This window comes from Diabrotica undecimpunctata, chromosome 8 (assembly GCF_040954645.1).
Source record: "Diabrotica undecimpunctata isolate CICGRU chromosome 8, icDiaUnde3, whole genome shotgun sequence".
In the NCBI taxonomy this organism is placed as follows: Eukaryota; Metazoa; Arthropoda; class Insecta; order Coleoptera; family Chrysomelidae; genus Diabrotica; species Diabrotica undecimpunctata.
Window position 1 is genome coordinate 140447650 of NC_092810.1, and position 24790 is coordinate 140472439.

At 34.2% G+C, this 24790-nt stretch overlaps 1 protein-coding gene across 2 annotated transcripts in view; it reads left to right on the forward strand.

Annotated features, from left to right (window-relative positions):
- Positions 1 to 1585: 1585 nt before the first annotated feature.
- Positions 1586 to 24790, forward strand: part of LOC140448119 (forkhead box protein L2-like) — a 132278-nt gene continuing 109073 nt past the window's right edge. For both annotated transcript variants that reach the window (XM_072541195.1, XM_072541196.1), the window contains exon 1: positions 1586 to 1941. In XM_072541195.1, the coding sequence (XP_072397296.1) occupies positions 1858 to 1941 (84 nt within the window). In that variant the 5' untranslated portion in view covers positions 1586 to 1857. The remainder of the gene's footprint in view (positions 1942 to 24790) is intronic.

Consider the following 24790-nt stretch of genomic DNA (forward strand, 5'->3'; position numbering starts at 1 on the left):
GGACTAGTTGGTTTTTCGAGAAAATGCATTTTATGGAATGAATCGAGGAAAGAGAATCAGTACAAATCGCGATTTTTATAATTTCATTTGAAGTAGGATGAATTGAAGTCTTTAATGCTTGAAGTATTCCATATAATTCTGCGGTGTAGATACTACAACTTTTAGGCAATCGCACAAAGCTTATTGTCGTCGTCAGTGTGGACACAGCGGAGCCACAACAGTCTTCATTCTTGGACGCATCGATGTATAAAATTTCATGAAATTGTGTTAAGTTGGGGATGTTTTGGAAGGATTTTTTAAAGATTGAGTTTGGGGTTTCTGTTTTGTCGAATCTGCATAAACCAGTATTAAATATTGGAAGATTGTGCATCCATGGAGCTGTTTTGGGAGTATAAATAGAACATAGAAGTAGTATTGGAAATTTTGATGGAATCTAATAAAGGAGATATTATTTGTGGTAATGTGAGAGACTGATTGAATGCGTTTGCTAGGGGAGGTTCTATGGGATTGATAAAATTTATTACCTTCAACCCATCTTGTTTCGCATAAACTTGTTAAATTTTGTCCGAGTTTCAGTTTTAAAACTTCATTTATGTTGGCTGACATGTTAAAAATGATATTACTGATTTCATTGTTCCCACTGTGTTTCTGATGGACTCTGCATTAATGGAAGTTAAAAGGGAGTTGTTTAACTTTTTTATTTCCGTTACTGCAACAACTCATTAGGCTTCAACTGTCAGTACCAATTCCTGCACATTTCTTCGGATCCAAGTGCAGTTCTTTCAACAAGTTTAATACTATTTTTCCCAAGGCTTCTCCTGTCAGGCATTGTTCTTCCTCTTTTTTTTATTTTCACTTATTATTTTTATGTTCTCATAAGCATCAATGTGTTATTGTGTATGTATCTCAAATTTAGAGAAAACTATAAACGTTTGAATTGCAAATATTTAAATTTATATTTATTTAAATTCTCGTGGGGGGCATGGCCCCCATGGCCTCCTATCTGGATCCACCCTTGACACAATACTTAGTTCGCTAAATGAGTCCAGTCCAATTCAACTTTTTAAAAATCATGGATTGTACAATTTTATATAAAGTAAACAATGTGTACAGTGATTTAATTAACTTGTTAAAAGACTGAGATTATACTATTTTAAGTAAGACTTTTCAAAAACTGTACCATTCTCTATAAATTCAAAAGTAAGAATTAGAAACAAAAAGTTGTATCAATTGTATTATTCATCTTAATTGTCAAACAATCGATATACTATGATTAAAATAAAGAAAAAATAAATATCTCCAGTTTAATAGACCCAAAATTCTGATACTAAAATTTAGCACCAAATAAGTATTTTATGACCATTGTTTCCGGTACATTTTTCAGTTCAAAAGCCAGTTATATATTGCGTAAAACTCACGAGCTTGTAACAAATAAAACACAAAATAAGCGAAGCCTCGCTAAAGCTCACCTGTCAAAAATAGGCGGTGTCTAAACTAAAACTCCTGCTAGCAAAAGCTCCCTTCCCCACCCACGAGACAGCTCTTGTCACGTGGTCGGCGCTCGGCATAATTTGCATCCAGAGTGCTTTGGAAAGGCTATTCGCCACCGTTGGTTAGCGCTACTGTATCTGACATACTCGGGTACTGTTGAATTATTTTCGAAAGACCGATAATGCATGTCACATTTTAATCGATATAGACAATATTTTCAAAATATTTTGTGTTTGTTTTTGGTTGCACATCGTGACTGAACAATTATAAAATTAGTAAGTTTTGTTCGAACGTAAAGTGCCGTGTGTAAGTTTGTGACAATAGTGGTTGTTTTTACTAATTTTTGGATTTTTCGTATTTATTTTAATGATTATGGAGGAAATTCCAGAAGCACTCAAATTGACGGTTACTGGAGCCGGTAGTTTAACTACCGATCATGGGTTAAATTCGGTAAGTACAAAATTACACACTTTTGCCTTGTTTGAAGAAAGACATTCTACTCACCACTTAGTTTTAAATTTAACGAAATCTAAAGCTGTGTTTTGCTTACATAAAATGTCTCCTGCACCTATTAAAGTAACTTTTTAAGTCATAAAGAATTATAAAATAATCTTAGTGTTTTTAGATCTACATTAATGATTTTTTACTTTTTAAAACGAGTTCCTAAGTCAATTTGATGTATTTCTTGGCTATTCAATGATGGATTTAGTTGCTACGTGTTTTGATCTAGTCTAGTCTAACAGTTACATCGGTCTATTCCATCCAAGATGCTGAGTTCATAGGTAGAGAAAGCTATTTGATATTTGGTATTAGCATGGTTTTATTATACGAATTTTTAATATCCGTACCAGATTTTTGATTCAGTTATGTCTAACGTATTTAAAAAAACAGAAGACGGAAAATTTATCAGATAGTAAAATATACTTGGTAAATTATCAAAAGGGATATCTTTTGTCTATACCAAATAAATCATTGATTTATTTGGTCGTTTAATTTTTTAGCATTTTTCATCACAACATCTGCAGATTTGTTTAAAAAATCCACTAAAACACGGGACTAAAATTGGATTGTAAATTCCGTGTTTATTTTCTTTTGAAATATCTCACTCTGAGATGACAAGTGTCGTATCTTCTAAAACCAAGTTTCGAGATATGTAATCGAATTTTAAAGATTGCCACGGTTCCAGTAATTTAAATAAAATTTTGGAATGGAACATACAATTCATAATGTTGAAGTACTCACTCTTTTTCTTCCTCGGATAGTAACTGTCTTCATCCGTATTTTAAAAAATTTCTTCTGTTTTCATGATGTTTTCTAAAATATGACATTTGGTTGGCTTTTTCCATCATTAGCACATTTATTTTTAACCACTCCACTTTGTCTTTCTCTGTGTTAAGAAAAACGTTAAATTCTCCAGCTAATTTCTTAAAATTATAGAAATCAGTGAAGTGTAATTCCTACACAACATAAGGTTCTCCAGTTTTTTTTGGCTGCACTGACTATACCAGCAAATTGTGAAGGTGTGTAAATAGGTAGAATCTTGAGACTTCTCTTACACTGACGTTAAATGCAGGAATACAGAAAACAAACAAGCCAGAAAACTACAGAGGTATAAACTTGTTAAATACTACGCTAAAACTTACAACTAAAATTTTACAAGTGCTAACGGCTAATCAATCAACGGTGCTAATAAATCAGAGGATAAGTTTAGCAGACAAACAACAGGGTTTTTGTAGTGGAAGATCGTATACAGATGCAATATTCGTTATAAAGGAAATTACTGAGAAATCACTAGAGTATAATAGACCAGCATTTCTGTGTCTGATTGACCTAAAGAAAGCGTTTGACAGAGTAAGACTCAAAGATGTAATCCATCTTCTGTATAATAGAGAAGCTCCTCTAAATATTATAAAAACTATCGATAACATCTACCAAAACAACAAAATGGAAGTCAGAATAGATGGACAACTTACAGAACCTATAGAAATAGGCAGCAGAATAAGACAAATGGATTTATTGAGCCCCATGCTCTTCAATTTGATCATGGATGAAATCATCAAAACCGTTAACAAAGAAAGAGGACACAGAATGGGAAACAATGAAATTAAAATACTCTGTTACGCAGACGACGTTATATTGATAGCCCAAGGTGAAGATAGTCTGCAAAGACTGGTCCACAGATTTAACATAAGAGCAAAAGAATTTAATATGACAATCGCATCTCAGAAAACTAAAACAATAGTAGTCAGCCAAGAACCAACCAGATGTAAAATAGAAATTGATGGCTTCAGTATTAAATCTATTAAAAGATTCTATTAAAAGATATTAAGATATTAAAAGTAATGGAAATAAAATACCTGGGAATTACACTGCCTAGCTATGGAGACCTGGAAAAAGAAGTGAGAGATCAAGTACAAAAAGCAAATAGACTGTAGACTAGAAATAACACTAGATGGCGAAACAGACACATTGACACTGATTTGAAGTCAAGAGTTTATAAAGCCAGTGTAATCTATATTGGAATCAAACAGCCCACATGAAGAATGGACATATGGTGAGTGAAAACGTAACCATTTCGAGAGGGGTTAGACAGGGCTATATTCTTTCGCCACTGCTTTTCAACCTGTACACGGAAAAATATTTCTAGAGGCACTGGAAGAGTACAACGAGGGCATCAAGATTAATGGCGTATCATTAAGTAATTTCCGATATGCAGATGATACTGTTATACTGGCCGATAACATCGAAGATTTACAGACGATGCTAAATAGAGTAAATACAACTGGCAACCAATTTGGACTGAAGATCAATAGCAAGAGAACTAAATTTATGGTGATCAGTCAAAAGAACATTTAACATATCGACCTGAATATTGAAGCCGAACATATTTAATGAAAGAGTAGACCGATTTAAATATCTGGGATATACAGGAAATGATAAGTGGGACCCAGACGTAGAGATTAAGATCCGAATTAAAATAGCAAGATCCAAATTCATCAAAATGAGAAAGCTCTTAAGCAACCGCCACCTAAGCGTTAACCTCCGATGGCGCACCACGAAATGCTACGTAATCTCTACGCTACTTTGCGAAGTTGAAGGGTGGACGTTAACAGCAGCAACTATAAAGAAGTTAGCTGCTCTAGAAATGTGACTGTATCGACGCATACTGAGAAAACCTTGGACAGACAGAGTTACCAACACAGAGGTATTAAGACGAATGGGTAAAGAGGTGGAATTGTTAACAACTGTTAAAAGGAGGAAAGCGTCATACCTAGGCCATGTGTACCGTAATGATAAGTACAGTCTGCTACAGCTTATCGTGGAAGGCAAGATTGCAGGTAGAAAAGTTTGGGCAGAAGGAAGAAATCCTGGCTGAGAAACTTGAGAGAATGGTTTCAAATACCAGAAGCTGCGAACATAATACATGCGGCACAAAACAGAGAAACCTATCGCTTGATGGTCGCCAACCTTCGGTAGAATACGGCACATAAAGAAGAAGTGTAAGTCCAATAATAACATACGCCTCAGAAACAAGATCCGACACAGCCACAACGTAAAGGCTACTGGAAACGGTAGAGATGAGAGTACTGAGAAGAATTACAGCAAATACGCTGAGAGATCGAAAGAGAAGTGAAGATATTAGTACAAAATATAACGTACAGTGTATAAATGAATGGACCCAAAATAGAAGATAAGAGATAAGTCACCACTCGGTAGAAGAAGTATCGGACACAAGTAATTAACAAGCAGAATTGCTAATAAAGAGAAAGATAAAGAAGAAGAAGAAACTCGTCAATCAGTTTATCATAATTAATAGAGTTATTTAATAACTCGTTCAGCATTGTACATTACCATATTAAACATTTTTTAGTAGATCAGTAATGATAAACAATTTAATTTTTGTTGGCCTAATGTGATCTTAAAATTTTTTTTATTCTGGCCATTACTGAGAATGATCTTTCACTGCTTGCATTGCTTATTGGAAGGGTTAAATAAATTATCAGAATTGTGTTTAAATTTGGGAAGATTGCAATATTATTTTCCTGAATAAATGACTACATGGATACAGGATAAATAAATACAAGTATATACACTGTTTGCAACATAAAAATATTTATAGAAATTAAAAGGTTTTCTGTTTTAATAATTTATATTAATGAAACATAATTTAAAGATGTAAAATAACAGAAAACTTAAAATTTTCGACAATTATTTTTGATTTATTGCAATACACGCCTGGTATGCAAAATATTGTTTTTGTTTAGGTTCTCTTAATAAACTGCCATTCGACATTACGGTGACACCACCAGATGATGATACATTTTAATTTAACTGTGAACCTGATAAATAAAAAGAATTTTCTTTCCCTTACTTTCTTCTGCGTCACTAATTCAAAATTATTACCATTCAGAATCCAAGAAGCAGAGTGGGGTTTAGTAAAACCAATATAAGGTTCCTTAAAAAACTGCAAAAAGTTATACACTTACTAGGAATTGTCCAGTGTGGTTATGTACATACATTTATTACTCGAATATCTCGACAAAAAAAATATTACAAATTAATACTGAAAAAAAAACTATGAAGAGAAATTCAATTTAAAAAACTCTTTTATAGCAGCTAGAAATAAGATTATTAAATACTATATTAAAACAAATTGGGTGTACTGTATTTCTCTAGTAATCGATCTCCACCTTAAATTGGATTCTTTCCATTTATCGGAATGGGGCCGTTCCTTGAAAAAAAAAACAGAAACAAAACTCAGAGAATTATATAAAAAATATAAAAAAGAGACTCAAGCTGGAAGCAACGAGGAAGTTAGATTTTCTTCTGGGTCCTCTAGTTGAGAGAAGGATCTCAAAATTTTTTCACTGTACAAGAAAAGGGTCCTTGATGAAGAACTGGATCGATATTTAACAGAAGAACGAGAAGACAGAAACGTGGATATCTTATCTTGGTGGAAAGACAACCAGAATAAATGTCTCGTTTGGCCAAAGAGATCCTATCAATTCCAACTACGTCCATCCCAGCAGAAAGGCTCTTCTCCAGAGTCGGCTTGACCATGAGAAAACAAAGAAGCCGGCTCAGCGAGACTTTTAGATATATATAAATCAAGATTTGTAAAATAAATGGACATTAAAATAACTACTTTTTTGTTCAAGTGTGGCTTGTGACTCTATTAAATCAGTCAAATTCAGTCCAATTAAGTCGGTATCAAATAGGACTTTCTTATATTTTTAGTTTTATGAAAAAAGTTATTTTTTATAAAGTTTTGCATGTTTTAAAACATAAATACATTCATCAGATATTAATTTTTTTCAGTCGCATACCCAGTTTGTCAAAAAATATGAATTTTATGAAGAATAAAGTAGGTACCTTTATTTTTACCAATATTGACAATCGTTATTAAGAAAATTTGATTCCAATTAAAAACTACGGTTTATATCATCAATAGAAACCGCAGTTTGTACATCAAAGGAAAAGATATCAAACGGTCTGTATTGTGTGTTAATATGAGTGTCATGTCTTTTACTTTATAAATTCTAATTAGCGATTAGAGATTTGCTGTCAAAAATTCACTGGTTTGTCAGTGCATTCTAGATTACATATCGATGTATAGATAAATTGTAAATTAACAGGAAAAATAAGAACGCTCACAGCGATTTTCAGTCTAACCAAAAGTAATAAATAATAAAAAAATATATTAAATTAAAAGGTGGGGCATCTTTTACCTTCCCCTCCCGGTCTAAATTTTCAAAAATATACGACAATAAAACCTTGAAAACTGCTCATTGAATTGTTGCTATTTAAACGGGAGAAACTCGAAACAAATGAAATTGTTACATAATACATTGTACAGGAAAAGGTGCTACTTGTAGTGGACACTTAAATAATTATTAAATTCTCCTAATAATATAATTTTCATGTTTAATTGTGAAGCCAAGTTGTAAAAACAGAATATGCTCAGAAAAAAATAGAAATACTAAATTTGTCTTTATACCAATATTATAAAAATATATTTATTTTTAGACAATATACTGGACACGGGACAGGACAAGAGCCTGTTCCGTGTCTTGCTTGAAACCCTACTCCATAGCTTGCTATGAATGCTTTTTCTTTTGTAGTGGTTGATGACGAAAAAACTGCTTCTTGATTGTGAAGAGACCTTAGCTATCTTTTAAGAAATTCTACAGTTTTCTCTTTTTTTGTCTGGATGTTTACTATTTTGCTATAGGAGTCAGGGGGAAAACAATCTGAGTCTACAAAAACAGTTTTGATGGAAATCAAAATTTAATGTTTCAAATTAAAACAAATTGTTTTAACTAAACCGTATAAATCGGTAAATTTTTTCAGTGGTACGTTGACATGTTTGCAGACGAAAAATCAAGATAAGACAAAAAAATACTTGATTTGCGAAACATCATACAAAAAATTAAGTGTTCCAGCATGGACCATGAACGTTCTTCCCCAGTACCTTCAAGCTTCTGTGTCACAAAATGTTTCTTCCTCCGAACTTCCCGCCTGTTCAGTACCTCGTAAATCAGTGTAGAACTTTCTAGAGTTTACGTTTTTCAACCGTTGTACAAAGCTTCGGGATGATTCTGGTTAGTAACTTCCGGAATTGTGATATTATGAGCTTTCCTTAAATTTCTTTTCGGGTTTCGCCTAACATTGTATTCAAACAGCGAGCTTACAATTAACAAAGAATACTTATTCTTGTGAAAGATAAATTTAGGGCTATTTTTCCTGATTTCCAACACTCGAATATGTCTCGTAGGCATTGGGCATTTCTTGGGATACTTGTTGGAGAAATGCTTAGTCCAATTCAGAAATTTGATATCTTTTACACAGTCCACCACTTGGAACGGTTTCGGTTTCACTCTGCTGTTGCGGAGGAGTTCTCTCCAATCAATCTGTCGACGCATAACTGAGAGAACGGTTATTAGACCACCTAAATACATATTCTGATCGTCGTAGTTAGCAAGTTCATTGAATTGAGTCAAAATACGTCGCCTTTCGGTTTCATTGACGTTCTCAAAACAATAAAAACGGTGGAACTTGCAATTTGGCTCTACCTTATAAGTGGTGGCTCTCAGAAGTTTCGTAACGTCACGAACACGGCCTGTTTTTCTTTTTTTTTTTTTAGCAGCAGTCCCCACATCTACATCAGTACAGTAGCTACCACTACTTTCCATTTTAATCAATATGTACTCGCTACTTTACTATTGTTGAAATATAATCAACTAGCAAACTAGAACACACCAACGAAGTCGCTAAACTAAGAAAGATAATCACAGAAATGCTGCACCCGACCCGACCTGTTGAGACAGAGAGGGGGCGCCTTCGCACCCTGACGATTCCCTCGCAGCGCGCGGACTATGATGGTTCTTCCCAGTACAACGTTTCATTTAACATTTGTAATAAAAGAACCGTAAATGTGTTCCCTTTTACTCCGTACCATCCGAAAGTAATAAATATGTGTTCATCACTAGAAAACTTCGTCATCTCAATTTCGACCAAAAGTGGACTACGATTGTTTTTCCCCCTGACTCCTCACTTTCTTTTGACAAAACTTATCCACAAATAACGCACTGTGATTAATCCAAAATAAATAAAAAGCCATATATTCTCTAGTTGCTCATGATTGTACAACGTGTTTTTCCTTTTATTATTTTCGTTTCTTTTTAAAAATCTATCATGTCTAATAAAATAGTAAAGATGGAAAAACGAACGTAATACAAATAATTATGTACCACTTTACTACAGCAGAACAACGCAACGTTTGTTATATAATCACGTTTTCCCGCTTTTATAAAGTCGAATTCCAGAAAAATCTAGGCACTAATGTAGCACATTCCCTTTATTGGCTAAATACGGAAGGGAAACCTAAAGAAATTGTGTAACTGGCTCATAGATGGCGCAACTAAAAATTCTTCTTCTTAAAGTGCCCTCTCCTCAATGGAGGTTGGCTACTACAATTTTAAATTCTTTTCTATCTTCAGCTGTTCTTATTAGCTGTTCAAAATTTAGCTCTGTCCATTGTCGGATGTTTCTGAGCCACGATAGTCTTTTCCTTCATAGGCCTCTCTTTCCCTCGATTTTTCCTTTCACTATAAGTTGGGCATATTGGTACTTATTATTTCTCAGTATGTGGCCTAGGTATGATGTTTTTCTAACTTTTACTGTGTTAAAAAGTTCTCTTTCCTTGCCTGTTCTATGCAGCACTTCTTCGTTTGAGGTATGCGATGTCCATGAAATTTTGAGTATTCTCCGGTAGATCCACATTTCAAAGGCCTCCAATTTATTTACGGTTGATGTTTTAAGGGTCCACGTTTCAACTGCATATAGAAGAGTCGACCAGACGTAGCATTTTGATAAACGTAGTCGAATTTCGAGTTTTATTCGAGAATCACAAAGCAGTTTTTTTATTTTTTCGAAAGATTTTCTGGCCTGTTCTATTCTCGATCTTATTTCTAGATTAGGATTTAGGCTGCTATCGATCCAATCTAATGACCTGTTCTAAAATGTGCCCATTTATTGTGCAAGGTTGAGGTACGTTTTGGTTTTTGTCGGATTGACATCACTTTGGTTTTTTTAATGTTTATTTTCATACCAAATTGCTCACAGGTCGAGTTGATCTTGTCAATGAGTCGTTGTAGACCTAAGTCGGAATCCGCAATTAACACTGTATCATCGGCGTATCTGATACTGTTGATATTTACGCCATTCACATTGACTCCATCCTTGGAATCCTCCAATCCTTAAATAGAAACTCGGAGTAAAGATTAAACAGCAGAGGCGACAGAACACATCCCTGTCTAACTCCCCTCCTAATTTCTAGTTCTGCGGATGTGGAACCTTCGATCCTAACTCTGGCGTTTTGGTTCCAGTACAAGTTTTTTAAGAATTTGATGTCTTTTCCATCTAAACCGACTTCTTGCAAACGTTCTAATAGTAGGTCGTGTCTTACTCTATCAAATGCTTTTTCGAAGTCTATAAAGCATATAAATATATCTTTCTGTTGGTCGTAGCATTTTGGGCGAGAACTAGTAAACTGAACAGGGCTTCTCTCGTTCCCATGCTCTGAATCCAAACTGATCGTCTCCGATGATTGTTTCGCACTTTCTATAGATACGATTATGTACGATTTTTAGTAGGACTTTTACTGCATGACTCATAAGGCTTATCAGACGGAACTCATTGCAGTGTTGTGGGTTTGGCTTTTTTGGTAGTGTGATGAATATTGACTCCAGCCAATCTTGGGGTATTTTGCCTGTATCATAAATGCGATTGAATAAAAGGACAAATATTTCGATATTTTCTTCGCTGATTAATTTTAACGTTTCTGGGTATATTCCGTCTGGACCTGGGCTTTTATTTGTTTTAAGATGATTAATTGCATGTATGATTTCAGATTTCAGAATTGTTGGCCCTTCGTTGTTATTTTCCAATCTTGGTTCTTCTCGTATGTCGTGAAAAAGAATTTTAATATAGTTTTCCCATTCTTTCAGTTTATCTTCCGTTGATTCTAGCAGTTTGCCATCCGTGTTCAGCATGGTGTGAAAAGTCGTTCTCTTGGTAGTCGATGTAAACTCTTTTACCTTTTTATGTAAATTAAAAAAATCGTGCCTTTGTTGTAGTTCTTCTATTTCCACGCATTTTGTTTCCAGCCATTTCTCTTTTGCTTCGGTTATTTTTTTTCGAATTATTCTATTTAGTCTTTTGTATTCTCTGTCCTTGTCATTTTTTCCTTTAGATTCTCTTCGTTTGTTTATTAATTGTAAAATCTCTTCTGTCATCCATTCCTGTTTGTTATTTCTAGGTGTTACTTTTAGTTGTACTGTTTACAACTAAAAATAATTGTACCAAATCTTAGATGGCGTATTAGATCCTCTCCTTAATTTGGCAGTGTTTTTAAATGTCGAATGAACTAGGTATGATAAGACAATGGGGATCGCCAACTAATTTTTTTGTTAAATGAGGTTTTTGTTAAATGAATGATCTAAGTTTGGAAAACCCTGCTTGAGGCAAAAGATTTATAATTTTTTTTAGGTCCAGATTTACGCAGAAAGTTTTTAGTTTCACTGTGGATTAGAGTACGTGCCTCACATGCCCTTATCGAAAACAGTATATTACGATTTCCACAAGGTGGACAACAACAAATTACGACGTATCACTCAAACTTAAAATACGGCACTGCAGTTGCAGATTATTATAAATAATTATATAAATATTTTCGTCTTTGTAACAACATGGATATTATTTTCAAAAACAATTGACCGTTTAAAGGAAACTGAGTAGAACGTTTTGTAAACAAATTATTTTTATTGAAGTTACATGTATAAATAAATAAACAATTATTGATTGAAGAGCAATACATAAACCGTCGTCGCAGATAAATTTTATAAACCTGTGTTTAAGAAATTAGAAACACAAATATTTAAATATTTAAATTCTGCAGATGATAAACTGTAAAATATTTTATGTTTTGTGTTTTGTATGTTTTCCATACAAAAAGATAACGTAAACAAAATTCACGCTTTATTATTTTATGTAGATACCTACTCATTTTAGATAATTCCAAATTCGTTTAGATCAATTCGGGTTATTTTAAAAATAATGTTTATTGTTTATGGCCTTGTCAAAAAACGACAGAGGGGATGGATTGATACAGTACTTTCAAGACAAAGACCTAGCCATAACGAATAGTTGGTATAAGTTACCGCCCAGCAGATCTTTAGACGGATATCAGGGCATTATATATTACCAAATATATATATATATATATATATATATATATATATATATATATATATATATATATATATATACATTATAGGATCCAACTTGTAAATATATTGGAGACGGCTATCGCCGTATTCTCGTTCTCATCTACCAATCCTCCCGGCCCAAGGCATGCTCCTCCTCCAAACCTCTCGATTCCATCGCTCTTCTAATTGCTTCATTCCATGAGCGTCGAGGTCGACCTCTTTTTCTTCTTCCAGGGAGCTTCCATCTGTGAAGTTTTTGGGGCCAACGTTCGTCAGGCATTCTCATTAGGTATCCAAACCATTTTAAACCTCTTCTTTCTATTCTGTCAATGATCGTTTCTGTAGCATTCATGTTGTTTCTTATAGATTCGTTGGTCTTTCTTTCCAGCCTTGATGGTCTAGTACTTCTTCCCAAATAATCCATTTCAACTGCCAACAATCTTCTCTTCAGCTCTGCATTAGTTGTCCATACGTCAAGAGTCATAACAAAGAACTGATTCAACCATGGTTTGCCCTATTCTTTTTTTGTTCGTTTTGGAAATGTTGCGATCCCACCATAAGGAGTTCAGGCATCCTACAATTTTACGTCCCTGATTAATTCGGTGTTTAATTTCAGTTTCTCCAAAGCCGTTCTTATCAATGAGTGCACCTAAATATTTAAATTTTTCCACTTGTTTGATTTCCACGTCCTCGTCTATCAACACTTCAAACCTTGCATCTGAATTGATAACTAAATATTCTGTTTTCTTCATGCTGACTTGTAATTCCTATAAAAGGTATATTACCAAACCATTCCAATAATAATAAAAACGCAGTTTTTGCGGGACATGTAGGGCTGCAGAATAACAAGAATGGATAGGAAAAGTAATGACGAAATAAAGCAAAGAACATCAATAGAAACAGACATACTAACATAATAGAACAAAAAAGACTAAAGTGGTATGGACATGTAAGAAGAACTAGCGACAGCAGATGGATAAAGATAATAACCAAATGGAGCCAAATGGATTACTTTTGCGACAATTGTCAAAACCAAATGTGTTACTGGAATGTACGCAATGACTGTCACTGAATTTTGCCAGAAAACGCATGAAAGGGAGTTTAACATAATATATGGAGCACCTCGAGGAACTCTATTTAAGTGTCAATTAAGTGTAACCTTCTTGCTAAGGTCAAGTGTTAGGGTATTCAGGTCGCGCAAGCGCCCCTAACATGACTTAACGACTACTTTCGTAGCCGGGACCGACGGCTTTACGTGCCCTCCGAAGCACGGTGGCAGCTCAGTTAAATTAGAAATTGAAAATGTTGTCGGTGCCAGGATTCGAACCCGGGCCCTCCAGCTTATTAAGCTAGTAACACATCCGCTGAGCTACGGCTGCCACATTTAAGTGTCAAAACAAAGGTTGGATGAATGTCGATATATTTTATCATTGGTTAGGGCACTTTATTAATTGTGCTAAACCATCTCAAACGAGCAAGGTATTAATTATTGTATTAAATAGATACAGTAGTCATACTCATAGCATGAAAGTTTTAGAATAAGCTCGTGAGCACGATGTTATTATGATTTCATTTCATTCACAATGCACGCATAAGATGAAACCTTTAGATGTCAGATTCTTTAAACTACTAAATACCTACTTTTCTTCAGCAATTACAACAAAATTATATGACAGACCAGGAAAAAATTCAACTGTTGATAATATCAGTGAACTGGTAGGCAAATCCTTTACCAGAGTAGCTACTATGGACCGTGGGAGTGATGACGTAGATTTTATTGACATCTGTCAGTTTCACTTTCCAAACAAACCTTGTTTAGTGTGGATAATTTGTATTTTTCGTTATTTTTTAATTTTTTTTACATAATCTTTCCGCTTTTTGCAATATCTAAGTATTCTAATAGTTACTACAACAATTTTACAAGGTTACGTAAATAATAAAGCATGTTGTTTTATTAAAATAGCAATAAAATGCATGTATCAATAAAGTAAGGTTAGAATGTCTTTAATTTAAACTTTTAAACTATATTTCATAGAAATAGAACACTGAATTATGATGGTATTATCGTAAAAAACACTATACTTAAAAAAAGCAGCAGAGGAAGCAAAATGTTAACTTTATAATAGAATTTAAAAAGTCTTGAGATTGGGCATTTCAACTTTTGTTTGGAAAGTAATTGACAGTTGTGACGTCACACTTCCACTGTCCATTGAAACAGCTCTGAATAGTTTTTAAGGAACGGGATTATGGCCTCCTGACCGCTTTGTGTTCAATGAGCAAATTTTGCAGCTAAAGCAGTATCTGAATTATAGCTCAGTTCAGATCCAAATGACGCCAATATTTATGTTATAGGTTTTAATAATTCCTTACCATCAGGGACGATTACTGTACTTACTGACGAAATGAATCACTCCACAGCACAATCAGTCCTGCAAGATAATGGGTCCTTGGAAACAACAATAAATTCTCAACCTGTTTAGATAGATTCTCAACCTCTCAAACCACTATCTCTTCTGGATAATACTCCTTTAAAAAATCTTATAGTTGCCTCATCCATACCACAATCATTTTTGGAAATTGGCTCCTTTAAAAAGTTTGAATGTGTCACTTCAATAACTAATGATAAACACTTAGAAAGCAAACAATCTGTACAGAATAAGTACTATTTATGTTGAAAATATCTTTGAATGGCGATATATCTTTGAAGCGAAGTATACAATTTTGAATACTATAAAAAATTTGAATATTCATCATTGATATTTTCAAGGCTAATTAACATAAAGCTTCACAAAATGAACAAAAATACCAAACATTTTGTTTTTATTTTATTTTACTTTTTGTATATTGTTTGGAACGAAAGATTTCATTCAAATAGTTATTTATAACCAAATAATTCAAATAATACTATAATATTTATAAGAAAAATTGACATTAATGATGGCTTATATAGAACAAGATATCTACATAATTTCAATAATTAAATAAGTTATTTAAACCATACATAAATGCGCCTAGTTATCCATTTTATAAGATAAGAAGTTATTTTTTGTACCGATCGCAATGACCTTATAGCATGAGCCCCCGATATATTTTGTAACATGACTGATGGTACCATTTTTAATACGTCAAAAACAAACTGATAACACTTTTCTGTGTGCCGATTTTTTTTATTATCTGTTATCGTCTCCTTCTTTAACATGACTCGATTTTTATAGAGAAATAATTTAGCCTTGTTTACGTAATTTTTACAGTCTTAGAATTATGGAAATCACATCATCATATTCGATGAAATCAGAAGCGTAATAATTAGTGTATATTCGTCTAAATGTTTACAAGAGGATAATTTTTTCAATGTTTTGGTATATTTATTTACAAAATGAATCACCCCAATTTGTTTTTTTTTGTTATGTCCTTGAGTGGGCATCAAATGTGTAACCAGAGGTCTCATAAGAAGCTCTATAGCAGACGATAAAATGTCTTAGGTCGTAGTGTTAAAGGGTGTAAGATGCTAAACAATCCCTTTGTCTATAATATTCATCGATTGGTAGATGTATTGCTTTAGAATGTTTGATAGCAGATAAATAATACGTTTATGCATTTATTCGAACATATATGTATATTATAGTAATGGTGCACCGTATACAGGGCGGCGCATTGAAAACGAAACCGGCATTTTCGGCAGATAATTAATTTTCATGGAAAACACTTAGGCACGTTGATTTTGTTAGGACACTTACTGGAGTAGGAGTTTACAAGAAGAAAAATAAAATAACGAAATAAAAACCAAATATATGAAGGCCAGCAAATCGACAGGCCACAGAAACCTACAGAATCTGACAATAGGAGACCATAACATCGAAAGCGTGAAAAATTTTACAATCTAGGTTCACTAGTTACTATCTACTTACTACAGTAGTTATCGAGCTATTGATGATGATAATCGTGAAACAAATCGACACCGGATAGAATATTGGTCTGAATACGAGATTAAGAGCCAACCATACGATTCGAATGGATAGTCAGAGAATTTGATTCAAATTGCGAGATAGCAGGACGGGGAAGGAGAATAATTGATTAACTTGTTAAATAACACTGCTATAGCTAAAATTCTTGTTGAAGACAAGGAATAGTATTTGTAGTTGAAACTTTAAAATTTTGTCGGAAAAGATATAAGATAAGATTCAAATTGTAAAGGTTAAAAGGAAACATCAAATATAGGATTTTCTACTATTATAGTATTTTATAGTATTTATAGTATTTAGTATTTAGTATTTATAGTATTTATAGTATTTATAGTATTTAGTATAGTATTTATAGTATTTTATAGTATTTTAAATTTGTGTTAAAGTAATTTCATTAAAAGTGCGCCGATGTACAGTGGCGGATCTACAATTTGCATTCATACTGTAATATCATCAAAAGTTGAAAAAAACGTGAAAATTGACAACTACGATGTTTTGGCAGAATACAGCTTAGCTGAAGATAGGTTTCTGGGTCTAGCAGAACTTAATCTGGCATGGTATAGTACTCACAATATTTATTGCAAGTGATTAAATGCACTAATGAATGCTCCTGTTGGCACTCTGAGGAGTGCATCGAAATCTGTTTTTCTGAATTTCCTGCAGTCAGCCTGCCCAATCCTTCAAATCCCAAGTAAGCTTGTGGTACTTAGTCAGTTAGATAAAGGATTATGCAAGTTTTCAACACTTTTCGTGGATTTTATTTGATCTGTCACCTCCATTGAAAGTATTTAAGCAGGTTAAATATGATTTCTTTTGTCCATCACTACAATACGACCTCAAGAACAGAGTATGTGCAACTTCTTCTTCTTCAAGTGCCCTGTCCTTTGCGAACGTTGGCTATTAACATGGCAATTCTGATCTTGTTTGCGGCGCTTCTGAATAGTTCGACCGATGTGAGCCCGAACCACTTCCTCAGATTTTGGAGCCACGAGTGTCTTCTCCTGCCTGGCCCTCGCTTACTGTCTATTTTTCTCTGGAAAATCAATTGCAGTAGACGGTACTTATCGTGTCTTAATATGTGGCCTAGATATACAAGCTTTCTTTGTTTAATTGTATTCACGATTTCTTTCTCCTTTCCGATTCTTTGGATTACCTCTATGTTGGTGACATGTTCGGTCCAGGATATACGAAGAATGCGTCGGTACACCCACATTTCGAATGCTTCTACAGTAAGATCGGAAAAATGTAGCATTTAACTAGACGTAGTTTTAGGGGAAGAGATAAATCCCTGCTTATGAGCTTTTTCATATTGCTAAATGCTGCTCTAGCTTGTTCTATTCTCGCCTTAATTTCTGTGGCCTGTTCCCATTTTGCATTTACGTTGGTGTCAAGGTACACATAAGATTCTACATGGTCAATTAGTATGTAACTTATCCGTAACTGTCGAGCAGGCTGTTGCTTCCTGCTTATCAGCATCCACTTTGTCTTCTTGAAGTTGAGGCTCAGGCCGTATTCCTCACTAACTGAATAAACTCTTTCCATTACCTGCTGTAATTCGTCTATGGTACTGGCAAGGATCACCGTGTCGTCGGCATATCTTATATTGTTCGTTAACTCGCCGTTTATTTTTATGCCCTCATTTGCATTTTCCATACATTTATTAAATATTTCTTCGGAATAAATATTGAATAGGAGTGGGGATAATATACAACCCTGACGGACACCTCTTTTGATCTGCACACTTTTAGTGAGTTCGTTGCCAATTTTTGCTCTTGCTGGTTGACCCCAGTATAGGTTTGCCACAATTCGAATGTCCTTGTCGTCAATACCTGTCTTTCGCAGAATATCTATCAATTGTTCATGATTGACATTGTCAAATGCTTTTCTAGTGCTTTCCGAAAGCCAAACTGCGATCTATCAATATTTGACTCACATTTGTCATATATTCTTCTATGAATGATCTTAGTGAACGCTTTAGTGACATGATTAATCAAGCTTATAAGCCGGTAGTCAACTAGTAGAATTTATTTCACATCCCACAGCATTTTGTTGCCAAATGGGCAAATGAGGTTCCCTGCATTGTGCGCTACAATAACACATCGCCCGATGATACTGATTGGCTCAAAGAAGACGAAGTGGTTTAATAATTCCGGAACCCTTTTCGTCTGCTCTCTGGATGCCAGTATTGAAAGCATCTGAGTCTCTGTCAAATCTATGGACATAGGAGTACTAAGTAACTCCAATTGAATTTTTTTTAATACCTACCTCTTTCTTCCATTATTATGAACAAAAGATTTAGAAAATCCATCAGTAGAGTTACGACCTACCCTGGAGCAGATATTAGATCTAACACAACCCTTTAAACGCAAGAGTTAAGCTAAAACGAATAGAGAAAAAATATCAGCAAAAGAATTTTACTATTTCAGATGTCAACAAAAGTAAAATAGAAAATGATGTAAATAATCACATGAAATAAATAAGAACGACCGAAAATATTGAGAAAACATTGAAATTATTTCGTGTACGTATGACCAAGATAATAGAAGAACATAATGTAACTAATAGATTAAATGGATGACGGGAGAAATACTAGACCTTTTTGAACGACAAAGGCGATACAAGGACAAGGCAGATGAATACAGAAAAAAACAAAGAGAAATAGAACAAAAAATATATTTTTCTTTTTACGTACACTTGACTCTGTCTGTTTTTCAATGTGTCTCCAATAGTTTGTCGTTCCATCGTTTTCGTGGTCTTCGTACTAATCAATCGTCTTCCTATTGGGTAATCGTGTCTTGCCGTCTTTACTACTCTATTTGTTGTCATTCGGCTTATATGATCGTTCTATTCTTCTCTTCTATTTCTTACCCAGTTCTTGATGTTCTCCACCTTGAATTTACGTCGTATTTCTGTACTTCTACCTCTGTCCCATAGTGTCTTACCATCATCATTTTCCTCTCTGCTGTTTCTAACATCCTTTTTGCCCTCCGTGTTTCTGCCGCCTATATCATTATTGGTCTGATGACTGTTTTGTAAATTCATAAAAAATATGATCGGCTAAAATAAAGTGGCTTTAGAAATGTAAAAATTATTAAAGAAGCATGACATATTCAATTTGCTGCACAAGAAAGTTCGTGAAGTTTCTGGCCTGTATAATAGGAAAAACACTAATACTCTAGTGGATAATCCAGGAAACGTTATCAGTGACGAACCAGAAATATTTGAAACACGGAGTAATTATATAACGGAAATGTTTCAAGATGACATGCCAAACCAGGAAAACCAAGAAAGCGCAACTGGAGCAGACAACACCCTATATATATATATATATATATATATATATATATATATATATATATATATATATATATATATATATATATATATATATATATATATATATATATATATATATATATATATAACATGTTTATGATAAGTTTGTCACTATAAATCTAAGATAGCACGTGGTAGTACAAACTTAGTTTTTATTGAAATTAGAATGTATATCGTTAAACATTCCTTTAACTGTTTCGTTGCAATTATTTCTCTTTCCTTTGTTTAGCAAATATTATTGCACTAGAATATTATTAAATCTATAAATATCAATGGTCTGATTCTATTTGGGTGCTATCTGTCACAAATAACATTCCACATTATTTTTGTTATTCAACCTTTAGGTAATAACCGTTTTAAATTACCAACAAAAATCCATTTACTCCTGTGTTGGCAATCCTGGACAGCCATAAATTGAAAACATAATATGGAGCAGTTTTTAAAGTTTGTCAGCATTGCTTGTACGTGCCCTGGCAAGCGATAGCTTAAGAAACATAAATACATATCGAGTTATCGTCGAGAAGTGAAATAAATCTATAGCTGGGGTACATGCAAAGTTTGTTAAAATATGATTTAAATTAGATTTAACACTTGGAAAACGGCTATTACAGCATTAACTTTTTTTATTGCTTTCCCAACGTTAATTTACAGGAAACAGTTTGGATTTTGTAATAAAATATTGGCAGCGAAAGAGTTTTAATATTTTGAATCGGAATTTATGGATTATTGGCAATAAGTCGTATTATTACCGATTATGTGTACTGGCAACTCACCGGAAATGAGTCATTTTAACAATTATTTTATAAAAAAAAATACATCATGAATTTTTTCACGTTTCTCGTTACTCGATCACCAAATTGCTAAAATGTAATCTGATATATCTCACATAATTAAAATTAATAGCCGTGACTAACCAGGTTTCAAACAAATATTTCTTAACCTCGTCTTAAGACTTGTTACTCGCTACTCTACCAAAAATGGCTTGATACCGTTCACACGAGGAGAGTTACAAGTATAGTACTTATGCTAGTATACTGTGGAGTAGGTGTTTGTTTAGTACAAAATGAATTCAAGAAAAAGAAAATTGATTCAAAATTGTTTGGCTACTGTTGCAAATGCATTTGTAACTGAGGTCGCTTTGTAACAAAGAAAAGAGTGGATGAGAGAGTGGCTTAAAAGAAGGAATACACACGGGGCCTCAGCTCTTTTATCTTGATAAGAATACTTTTTTTATTTCTTATTGTATTTTTTATTAACAAGTAGGTAATAAAAACCTGTAACTTGCCCGTGAGCCTTCAGTTTTCTTATTTCTTTTTGCACCATTTCACGGAGTGAATCATTTCACGTTCGGAACGTATACATCGGCTGAACCTGAACCCCATTTTTTTGACCTTTGTATTTTTAAACACTCTTGATTATAAGTGCACCTTATATTCTTAATTTTTTGCTTGAGCTCGTTTACTCCAAAGCCCCCTTTTGCCATTCTTTCGACGATTTCATCCTCCGCAGCTCGCCTCATGCTTTTATTTCTGTAGTGTACACTACCTAAATTCCATAAACACTGGTATTCGTCATACATCTCTACAAGTTTTAAAGTGAAAGTGAAATGAAGTTCATCTTCGGTGAACTTCATTTTCACTATTTACACAAAACACAACTCCAGACGGAATGACAGTGTCCCTATGCACTTTCCTACCTACTCTACTCTACCAGAATTGACCGCGTTCCATGGGTAGAGTGCGCAGGCGAGTGGATATTTTGGCGGTGGTGGTGGTAGTAGAGTAGAGTTACTTTGCCACATGTTGCTGCTAGTCACTCTACTCTACCACGTACTATGCACTCTACTTGCTACTCTACTGCGCTGAGCGTTTTTACGGGTAGAGTTACTCTACTCTACCAAATACTTGCATCATTAATCTACCCGTGTAAACGGGTCTTAGTATTTATTAGTTGACACCATGAATGATATACAAAAAGATGGGACATACACATAAATGTATCAGACTACAAGCCCATGGGAAATTTTTAAGCTCATTTAAGATTTTTAAACTTCTCACTAAACTGTTCCGGCAAACGAAACGACACGGTAAAATGATCTTGCTTATGAACCAAGATAACAATGAAGGTACTGTCTGTAGGCACTGTTAGAAGTTTTGGGAATAAATATTATTGCGTGTAATAACCATTGACTTTTGTCATGCATGCCTCGAGACACTCTTAACCGGTAGATGGTGAAGATTATAATTTTAAAGTTATAATCTTAAAAAATTCAGAATCCTAATTTAAATTTTAAGCCGAGATATTTACAATCACTATTAGTATACAATACAATAATTTACTCACCGTTACACAGGATTGCACAAACATAAACCATATAAAAGATAGCACTGTAAAAGACGAATGAACGCTAGACAAGAGTGATACAAACACACAAGACAAGGGTGAGAATGTTTAAAATATGATACTGCACATTGGCCCAACTGTCACTTGGGCCACATTTCCATAACTAAATCATATGAAATGTTTACGTAGCCTTACTGTACAACTCGTGCCATATCTTGGTATACAGTGAAAAGATATGATAAAATGTCACTTATTACTATCTACCTATCTGAATTATACAAAAAAATCAGTTGGGCCACTCTGCTTCTGAGCGACTCAATTTATTATTGAAGATTATCATAGTACAACAGAGTTATGGAGCAAAAAAGTAAAATTTTCAAATATAGAATTTCTATTTTAGATTTAAAGTTTTAAGTGTGATGTAAATTCGTTCTTTTCTCTAACACAGTGGTTTTGTTCTGTTCTTTCTACGATTAAAAATTAGTATGAAATATGCAGATACCACTAGCGATTGTAAAGATATGACGCATAAAACTGAAGTCATCTAAAGCAGTGGTTCCCAACCTTTTTCCCATGATCGCCCCCTTAGACAGGTTTCACCAGTTATGAATACTACAATCGCCCCCCCCCCCTACCCAATTAAATTGAAACAAATAATGAATCTATACAAAAGGTAAGTATCCATATTTATTTATTTTTACATTTCGTAAAATGATAAATGGTTATATGTGTGTAAAAGAATTGTTAATGGCTTCCTTGGGCCTAGTATCCCTCACATAATTTCTTTATGTTTGGCTCAATGTTGGTTAATAACAACCTCAAATCCCCTCTTTTTATTATGTCGAGCCTATTTCTTTGTCTGTTTTTCAATATACACACAGAACTAAAACCTTTCTCCACTAGATATGTTGTGGGAAATGCCAATAATAATAATTTGATTGCATTCCACAAGATTGGATACACTTATTTTATCGGCGGAGAAAAACTTTCGTACCCACACTCCCGAAACAAACTTTCAATTTCAACATCATGTCTCAAATCAATCAAGTTTTCTTGAAGACAAGAACATACCGTTGAAACTTCCACGCTGAAAGGATTGATAAACCAAGTTGGCACTTTCAGACTAGTCAAATCTTGGAATCGGGACTGCAGATCTTCTTTCAGTGTTTGAAGGTGGAGGCAGTATGTTTGAAGATCCTCAGAATCACCACAAGAAGATTTCAAGTTGGGGAATTTGGTGCATATTTTCTTCTCTCTCTTCTCTGCATATTTTCTTCAAAAATAGATAGTTTGTTAATGAATGCTCCTACTACTCCCTTCGCTTTGGCCATATTTATGTTCTTCCCCTGAAGTTGCAGGTTCATTTCATTTAATTTTTTAAAAATATCTGATAAGTAAGCGATGTCATTTCGGTTCTCTTGTAGTTCTGTACTCAGTGTGGGGTCAGTAGTATTAAGAAATTCAATAACAGCATCCATGAGACTGAAGAACCGCCTTAAGCAATTGCCTTTAGAAAGCCAGCGGACTTCCGTATGTAGTAGCAATGTATTAAATATCTCATCATTTTCTTCACAAAGTATACGAAATATTCGATCATTCTTTGGTTTTGTTTTAATTTTATTTACCGCATCTATGACAAGTCGAAGACAATCGTGCAACCTCCCACTCAAATTCTTGACAGCCAAATTATCTCTGTGAATGATGCAGTGAACACACAAAATTCCAGGTACTGCTTGTTTCAGATGTGCAATAAATCCCCAATGGCGTCCTGTCATTGCTGCTGCACCGTCAGTAGCACAGGCGATCATATTTAATAAGGGAATCTCTTTTTCCTCAAAAAATCTCTTAATGACCTCAAATATGGAAGATCCTTTTGTATCAGTAATCAGACTTCTAATAAATAGCATTTTCTCGGCCATTTCTCCATTGTCGTCAATGAATCGGACATATGACAGCAGCAAAGCTGTGCTGTCACAGCTGATTCTAATATTGTGACGCCTCGTGTTCAATAAGATCTGTGACTAGACGAGATGTTTGTGTTATTATTACCTGCATTGGTATACATATATTTACTTTTTATTATGCTATGGATATCCGATCGAAAGTATTGTATTTTTTTTCTCTTTTCTTATTTTTCTCAATTACCCATTTCTCGTTTTCCGGATGCTAAACCCCCCCTTGTTATCGCCCCCTTTTCTCTGTCGGCCCCCATATCGCCCCCTTCGCTCTATCGCCCCCCTGAATATCTCAAATCGCCCCCCGGGGGGCGATCGCCCCCAGGTTGGGAATCACTGATCTAAAGAATTGTACCAATATGCATGGTACAAGTAGTGAAAAACGCATGCGATGCGGAGTGACATTTTTACTACAGCTTCTTTCGTTTCGCTTTTGCCGATCTTTTAATTTTAACGGAACTTCCCTTCTCTTTTATTGTTTCTTAGACTACATTCGATGACCTCCGGGTCTTTTTAGCCTCAAATTTGATTGCTGAGCTTATTCTAAGTAACTACAGTGCAGAATTACTTCTCCTTGCATTTATCTGTACAGATCAAGACCCAATTTAAGGAGTACCATGTCAGCTAGTGTACTGTTACTTGTATCATGTTTCTAGCAGACCTAAAATTTTAGAGATATATTTAGTTAAAACTCAGGATAAACAAGTAAATATTCAAGTTAAAACTGCGGATAACATTGTCCTATTAGAAACGCGTATAAACAAATATAAAGTCACTTTTTTCTTCAAGATGGAAATAAATCTGGCTTACTCGTATATGTATACATATTGATTGTTATTCAATGCAAGCCAGACGGCATAAAATAAAAAAGATATGAAATGAACCGGAGGATATAAATGAGTACCTAACATATTTAGATACGCTCAATTGGCAG